This window comes from Dermatophagoides pteronyssinus, unplaced genomic scaffold (genome assembly GCF_027571235.1).
Source record: "Dermatophagoides pteronyssinus isolate colony J.1.1.1.1 unplaced genomic scaffold, Derpt_VIB-CSIC_2022.12 sq0030, whole genome shotgun sequence".
Lineage (NCBI taxonomy): Eukaryota > Metazoa > Arthropoda > Arachnida > Sarcoptiformes > Pyroglyphidae > Dermatophagoides > Dermatophagoides pteronyssinus.
Window position 1 is genome coordinate 393,559 of NW_027461554.1, and position 9,318 is coordinate 402,876.

A 9,318-nucleotide genomic window follows, 5' to 3' on the forward strand; every position below is an offset into this window, starting at 1 on the left:
AAAAGGTTATCATTATCCATCACCCATTGATAATGATCATAAATCAATTAATCAATCAATTGATTTGTGTTGAACAACACACACACACACACAGAAATAGTAAATAAATTAAACAACAGAAAAAATCCCGTGATTTAAGGATATGGGAAAAAAATGAACAAGAAATGTTTATTTTGAAATTTTTTTATTTATTTTGAATATTAAAAAAAGGAAAATTAGAGAATCATGTATAAACCATTGTTGTTGTTGTTGTTACATTATTGTTATTATTATCATTATCGTTATTATTATTATTGATTAATGATTGATTAGAATTTTCCGTGTTATTTATCATCAATGTTGATTGACCATTGGTTATTGTTGTCATTTGTTGTTGTTCATTTATTTTTGATGATGATAAATTCTGTTGTTGTTGTTGTTGTTGAAGCTGTGATTGACGATAACGTTGACTATATTTATAAAAATCTGACATTGTAAATGGTTTTGTTTCTTCATAACCCGGTTGAAAATGTCCAACAGTAACAACATCAACTTCAACAATATTACCTTTACATGATGCTATTGGTACTTCATTTGTTGTTGATGTTGTCGTTGTTGTTGTTGTTGAAATAGTCGATGCTATTGTTGTTATTGTTGTATCCTGTTGTTGTTCGGATGGTATAAATGCAACAGTACAAATTGGTGATAATGCTTGTACTGGTGGTGGACATGATAATGTTGTTGTTATCATTGTTTCACCATCGTTTACTGTCGATGTTGATGATGCCGATGCCGATGATGATGATGATGATGTTAATGATAATAATGAACCATCAATAATTCCACCATTTGAAATTTTTGTCGTTGTTGATGGTGATGATGATATTAATCGTTTTGATGGTAGATTCGAATATAAAGATGATCCATGCTGTTGATGTTGTTGTTGTTGATTAAACATCAACGATGATGATGATGATGTTGTTGTTGATGTACCATTGGATAATTGTGATGGTGTTGGTGATTTTCTAAATATTTGTTTTTGTTCATGTTCATCATGATCATCATTATCATCATTATCGGTCGTTGTCGTCACCAAATGTATTGGATGATAAATTGTCTTCGTTGAATCATTATTACAATCATTGTTGTCATTGATTGTCAAATGACTGAAGACTAGATTATTTGATGGCTTAATAATTGGTTTATAAATTGATGATGATTGTTGTTGTTTAACAAATTTCATGTGATGATAATCTAAATCTGTTTCAAACCATGTTTTCGGTTGTTGTGGCCGTCTCTGTATCGATGATTTTGATGACATTAAATTCTGTGAATTCTGATATATATGATTTTGATAATGTTGTTGCTGCTGTTGTTGTGATGACGGAGGTGGCTGAACATTTGATGATGATAAAGAATTTTTAGATGACATGATTAGATTGACATAATCTGAATTATTATTTTTGCTTGAAATTTGATGACTACCAACACCAGATAACGGTGGCAACATTCTTTTTGATTCACATAAATTAACATAATTTGATTCGGATTCAGTATTCGGTTGTATAATACGATTATTATCCATTTGTTTAATTGATGTAGATTTTGTCGATGATTTGGATGTTGTCGTTGATGATGTAGATGATGATGCTGCTGATGATGATAATGATCGATTCGATCCAAAACTATTACGACGTGACAATAAAAATGACTTATAATCGGCAAGATTTTTTTCATCAATATTACGATAATTTGATAATGTTGATCGTGTTTCAATATCATTATTATTATTATTAATTGTCATCGATATATTATCATCAACATTTGATTCAATAAGTTTTCTATCATTATCATTTATTGTTGATAAACTATTATTACGTGAACGTAATGTTTGATTATTTGCCAAATGATACGATATTGTTGAATATGTTAATGAATTTGTCGATGATGTTACTGTTGATGTTCGAATAGAATATTTATTTGATGGTTGCTGTTGATACATTAATGATGATGATAATGATGAATTTGATGATATAGTTGATGGACGAGATTGATTCATAATGACAGTATCATCAAGACTATTCAATGCAACCGATGTTCGTCGATTTGGTACCGAATAAAGATTTGAACGTTCATTTGATTTTAATAAACTTTGTACAGATGTATCATATTTATTTACATATGGTGAACTAAATATCAATGATGATGATGATTGATTTCTCGCCTGTTGTTGTTGTTGTTGTTGTTTTGGATGATTGGTTGCTGTTTTAATTTGATTTGTTGTTGGTAATGGATGATTTACCTGATTATCATTAACATTGTTTGATTTCCGTACTATAGATGGCGACATTAACAATTTCGATGATTGAACATCATCATTATTCTGATCAATACTGAATCTTGAACTAACACCAACCGATTTACTACGTTGATGATTTTGTTGTTGTTGTTGTGGATAATTTGCTAATATTGGTGATCTACCTCTATTATAATGTTGAACAACATTGTTGTTGACCATAATATTATGATGATCAATGTGATGATAATTTTGTGCACCTATCGTCGACGCAGCATTCGATGATAATGAACTTGAAGCACGACCAGTGACGACAAAATTTTTCAATGAATTCGGTGCTTTAACTACATTATTATTGAACAATGATGATGATGTTGATGATGATGCAATTGATCCACGATTTTGATTCGAATGATCAATATTTGATGATGACGATGAAGATGAAGATGAATTCAATGATGTTGATGTCATTATTGAACTTGTATCATTAATCAATTCTTGTGGCTGATAATTGACGATAGCTTTCGATAAAATCTGTTGTTCAATCATATCCAAACGATTTAATTCATCCATTTTATTCTGTAATTGTAATTGTAATTGTCGTAAACGATCTAATCGTGAATTTCGTATCCACGAACCACGAACAGCTATCGTGGATGATGATGATGATGATGATGGTGTTGTTGGTGTGGTCGACATTTTATTTATACTTGATGTTGATGTTGAATGACGAAATGGTTGTTGTCGATTTAATTGTGTAGTTCGTTGTGAATGATGTTGAGATGATATAGTTGTCTGAGAATTTGTTCTCGATACACCGCTAGATGATGATGATAATAATTTATTGTTGATGTTGTTGTTATTATTGTTAATCAATGATGGATGACGATTATCTAATAAACATCCGCTTACATCTTGTTGTTGCACAATATGATTCAATGAGATCAATGATGATGATTTATTATTATTATTATTATTATTGTTATGTTGTGATGTAGATTTTGCATTTGATCCTAAACGATATTGTCGTTGTTGATGTTGTTGTTGATGATGATTATTGAATCCCAATGTTACATTACGAGGTAATGTTAATGATGATTGTTGATTCATTGAATGATCAATAGAAGATGATACTGTTGTTGTTGTTGTTGAATATAATGAATTTCTGATGCTATTATTACTACAATAACTATTTCGTTGTTGTTGTTGTTGTTGAAACCATAATTGTTTTATTTGATGACGACGACGATTATGATTTTCATTCAAACATTGTACAATGTCATCTTTGGCACGTTGTTGATATTTTATCGACTATATTAAAAAAATTGAATAGAAAAAATGAAAATATTTTATCTTTAGAAAAGGGGAAAAAAACATTGAAAAAAAAGTTTACCTTGTTAATATGACGATCAATATAGAATTGATGTTGTGATATGGCCATTGACCATATACATTTAGTTAATGATGATGTTGATGCAAACCAAACAAATACGGTTACATTACATGGACCAAATGTACGTCGACTTACTGAAACTCTATATATCGAAACAAACAAAAAAAAATTTGTCATTTACTATTCTGATTTGAAGAATTAAAAAAAAATAAGTCCATACTGTGTAGTTGGATCACAGATTGCAGTGGATAAATCATCAAATGTATCAGGATCTTCGATTGCATTCTCATAAAGATTAATCGAACTTAATGTATGTACAACACTTTATAATAACAACAAAAAAATGAATTCTTTAAAATTAAAATATAGTTTAAATAGAAAAACATACCGTTTAAGATCACGAACTTCAATAGAAAATTTACATTCACGAAAATATAAATTTTCCAATTGTTTCCAGGCAAATTGTTTTAGAGGTAGACGACGATCAGCATAACTAAATTGATCAATTCCTTTGAATGATAAACCAAGCCAATATGGTTGTTTGGATTTATCCTTTTGATTTTTTTTTGTTTTGGGGATTCAATTGATATTTAAAAAATGAATAATTATTTTCATAAAAATTAATAAATAAAATTAGAAAAACATACTTTAACCTCATAGAAATGAACACCATACGTTGGTTGTTTTTCAATCAAACACATAAAACGAAATATTGATTCACCATATGAAAGACCTGATAATTGTCTATATTCATCAATGATACGATCCTCACTGTGATGATACCAATCATTACCATCATCATCATCGTCATCATTTTGAAAAAAGAGAGAGAGAGAGAAAAAAAAATGATGGTCAATAAATCATTCGAATGTAATGTTTACACATAAATTAAATTTTCTTCTTATTATTAATTTGATTTCAAATGAAAAAAAAAGAAGAAGAAATTTTAAACAAAACATAATGCTAATTGTGTTTATTTGTGGATTCCCCAATTTCATAACAAACAAACAAAAAATTTATGAATTTTTTTTTCAACTATTTTTAGCTTTTTATTTCTTCTTCTTCTTCTATCATCATCACGATAATCATGATGTTGATGACTAATCGAAAGAATTTTTTTTTTTTTGGTTTTGGATGTTGAAAAAAATAAACAAAAACTTACCAAATTTGATAGGATGTTAATTCGGCCAAAAGATTCGATGAGATCAATTGAAGACGATGTATACGATTACGGATTTTAATTTCATTAAAACTTTAATTGAATTTAGAAAAAAATTTATTCAATTTGAACCAAAACCAAATCAAGAAACAAAACAAAAAAACCAACTTACTTGTTACAATCACCATAAGTTGCCTGTAATATAAATGCCGATAATTTTAATCCAGTTTGTAGATCAACTTGAACAATTTCCTTAAGTTTGATTTAAAAAACAAACAAAAATTCAATGAAATTTTTCAACAAAAAAAAATCGGAAATGAATTTTTTTGAAACTTTTTTCACTTGTTAATCACACACACACACACAATATGATATTTTTGATGAATAACCTAAATTCAATGTTATTATGGATACAAAATAACAACAAATAATGATGATATCCAACATAGCAAACATATATACATATACAATCACATACGCCCAATGTAATATCATCATCATCATCCAAAAAATCAAACATGGAAAAGAGAAAAATTGTTTAATCAAAAAAAAAAAATTCAACATCAACACTGCAATCAATCAATCAATCAATCAGCCAAAACAATCCAAATAAACAGAACAAGGAAAGAAATAAGAAGAAGAAGAAGAAAAATAAACACAAAAAAAATGTTTTATAAAAAAACTTGTTGATGGTTTAGGATTTCTTTCTTTACCATACATTTTTTTTGTTTTGTTTTGTTTAATCAACGGAAATTAGATCAGATTTTATTATTTACAACACGCATCAATATTGTCAATTTTATTTTTTCTTAAATTCAAATATTGACATTAGGTAGTAAGATAAGAGTTGATTTGATCAGCTAATAAATGTCACACAAACATAAATACACATACACACACACATTGAAATTTGTTGTTGTTGTTGTTCCTGGAATACTTATTTATTGTTTGTTACAACCTGAATGGATCGATTAATCGATCGATCGATGATCTGAAGTTGCCACACACACATAAGATGCTTTCAACACAACAGACATAGAATGTAGTGATTATATACATTTTCATTATATTCATTTCAAACAAACAAACAAACAAAAAAAGATTTTCTCTTTCGTTATCTCTATGGTCTATTGTGTTTTTTTTGTTGGTTGTCGTTAATTTTTTTTTCTTTCTTTCTTTCTTCTTCTTCATCTTTATTACCGATCATTTTTTTTCGATGTTATGCTTAAACTGACACACTGATCATGATGATGATGATGATAATTATCTGAATTTATTCATTTTCATCAAATATAGGGTGATGAAGACAACAACAACAACAACAATAATCAACAAAAACGAATGAACGAACGAAAATGAAATGCACGATTATTCAAAGATAATCTTACACATTTGATAATGTGATGTAACAAAAAAAAAAAAGAAAGAAAAAGAAAAAAGATTTAATATATGAAAATAAGGTTGGATTTGAGTAGATAACCATCATCATTATCAAGAAGAAAACAAAAATGATAATACTAATCATCCGAATCATTATGATGATATTTTAACTTTCAAACAATATTATTTAACATCACCAAAAATAAAATAAAAAATCTTTTTTTCTACACATTTTTGATTATCTATTTTCGAGGTGTTTCAAACAACAATATAATAACTGATGGATGTATAACAAGCAGCTAATAATGCAGGAAAAAAACATGTTTCAAGTCAAAACGAATCAATTCGTAACAAGAGTGCAAAAAAAACAAAAACAAAACCAAAGATTTGATGCAAAAAAAAGCAAAAGTTTTTTTTTGTTTGTGTGTGCGGGGGTGTTGTTTTTTTCGAAAGGTATGGCTAACCTAGCAATAATAAGAAATTTTTTCTTTGATTATTGTAGATATCGATATAATAATAATAATTATGCAACAACAACAAAGATTTGTTGTTGTTGTTGTTGTTGAAATCGATAAAACCTACGCTTATTTGTTCCGGTGATTATTATGCAAAAGGTGAAAAAGAGAAATCTAATTTGGAAAATTGAATTTTCGAAAAATGAAATTTTTTTTAAAGAATTTTTGTGATTTAAGGAAAATTTTTTTCTCAAAATCGATCTTGGGTGTAGGCGTCTACTGAATAGGAAATACTGGGTGTTTTATTTTTCGTTTGGAAAGGATTGATAAAAGATAACTTATAAAGAAAATTGTAAATCTTGTGTGAAACACAAGTTGACACGTATTATTTATTCATTTAAATAAGTGTTAATCAATCAATATTTATACAAATCGATTGATCAAAAAAATCAAACAAAGAAAAACATTGATCATGTCGTTTGTTTGTAAAAAAAAAGGACAGGAATTTTCTTTTTGTTGTTATTAAAATGAATCGAACTGAATCAAATCAAACTGGATAGACTAAACATTATCATCATCATCATCATCATCATAGGAAAACCACACCTAAAATAATGAATCAATGAATTTTTTTCCCCTTTTTTTTCATTCTAATTACAAATTCAAATTGATGATTATTTACTAATAATAAAACTAATTTGGAAATTATTTTTAAACAAACAAAAAAAAAAAAGACATGCGCATTGTTAAAACTTACATTAGTCAATAATGATTTGGCCTGTAAATAGAATAATTCGATTGTATTTACATCCTGTAACATTGTTATTGATTCGATAAAATATCTGCCGAAAAATATAAAAAATCCAAAATATTTTTTTACAAAATAAATAAAATAAAATAAACTTACTTGACAAGAAAATATAGAACAAAATGTTGTTGTTGTTGTTGTCGTTGAACATTATTTTTTTGATTATCATTCACAACATTATTATTATTATCATCATCATCATCGTTGATGATTATCGATCCATCATTATGATGATGATGAAAATTATTGTTTAAATCTTCGTGATCACTATCATCATCATCATCAACATCATAATTGTTGATGTTATTTTGGTCAACATCATCACCATTATTATTATTATCATCATCATCATCATCATTATCATTATCGACAACAATAGATCGATGACCATTGATCATTTGATTGACACCACCATCTTGATGATGATGATGATGATGATCAAATATTTGAGAATTTGGCTTATTTTCATTAATCATATCACAATTATCATTGCTATTGTTTTGATGATTGATAACATCATAAAGTGGATCATCGTTATCATCATCAACACCATCATCGTTATTATTTTGATTTTTATCATTCATTAATGATGTTATGTTTGTTTTGATTATTGTCGATGGATTTACGACAATCATTTCCGGTGTATTTAACACTAATGGCAATGGAGGTGGTGGCATTGTTGGCAATGGTGGTGGTAATGGTGATGATAATGTATCATTTGGTGATCCAAACGAAGAACCAGATATACAGGCACTTAATGCATTTGTTGAATTGGCTGATTTTATCGTTGTCATCGATGATGAATTTGTATTGATTAAATGATCATAATGATGATTAGGTATGGAATGTCTACTTTTATTATCAACATTTATCGATGAAGACATTGACGATAATGGCTGTGTTGTTGTTGTTGTTGTTGTTTTTGTTAAATGTTTCAAATTTTTATTTTTCTTCAAGCTCTTTAATTTACCAACATTTGGTAATCGTGATTTAGATTTTGTTAGTCTAAATTTTGTTGATTTTATCTCATTTAATGTTGAACAATGTTTTTGTGTTTGTTGATTATCATTATTATTTTTATTCGTAATTTTTGTTGATTGTTGATTGGATTGAATAGAAAAAGGCGTCGGCGATTGTTGTCGAATATGATTCGAAGTATACTGTGCATATTCATGTTCTAGTACACGTTTTTCAAGATTTAGCCAATTATATTGACCACTATTTTAAAATTTAAAAAATTTAATTAATCAATTAATTAATTGTTTGATAAATAATAACATACGTTTCATCAAGAAATGCAAGACCAAAATATTCTTTTTCTTTAAGATCAAAATGTGATGCAACCGTATCGAATAGATCACCAGCAAATAAACGTGGCTTTAGATTTTGACGGTGTTGACGAAATTCAACAAACAAACAAAATTTTAAAATTTAAAAAAAACAAAAACAAAAAACAAAAAATCACATACCTGGATCAATATTTCAACACTACGACCATCAAGTAATATAACTTCACCCCAGCAACAATTCTGTTGCTGTTGATTATGTGACATTATAATGATATTTGGTATATAAAGATAATTTAATAAGAAAGGTTATCACAAATTCAAAATGAAAATAACAATTTCAAATTTCATTTCTGTTTTGTTATGGATACTGTTTTTGACAACATCATCATCGTTGTTGATTGCACCCACACACATACACACACAATCACTGAATTTATTGAAAGAAATGATGATGAATCATCATTGTTTGTTGTTAAAGTTAAAGAATTCCAATCAAATCACATCATCAGGGAATAAAAAGAATTTTTCAAAAAAAAAAAACAGAAACAAACACTTGAAT

The 9,318-nt window shown here is 27.7% G+C and overlaps 1 protein-coding gene across 1 annotated transcript; it reads right to left on the reverse strand.

Annotated features, from left to right (window-relative positions):
* Positions 1–207: 207 nt before the first annotated feature.
* Positions 208–9,318, reverse strand: LOC113789672 (uncharacterized). The gene is made up of 11 exons (XM_075823493.1): positions 8,940–9,318; positions 8,753–8,847; positions 7,570–8,688; positions 7,420–7,504; positions 5,000–5,079; positions 4,831–4,920; positions 4,316–4,439; positions 4,057–4,220; positions 3,889–3,990; positions 3,669–3,810; positions 208–3,586 (listed from the first exon to the last, which is right to left on the reverse strand). Exons 1-11 carry the CDS (start codon positions 9,021–9,023, stop codon positions 224–226), a joined length of 5,448 nt encoding a protein of 1,815 aa, XP_075679608.1. The 5' UTR covers positions 9,024–9,318; the 3' UTR covers positions 208–223.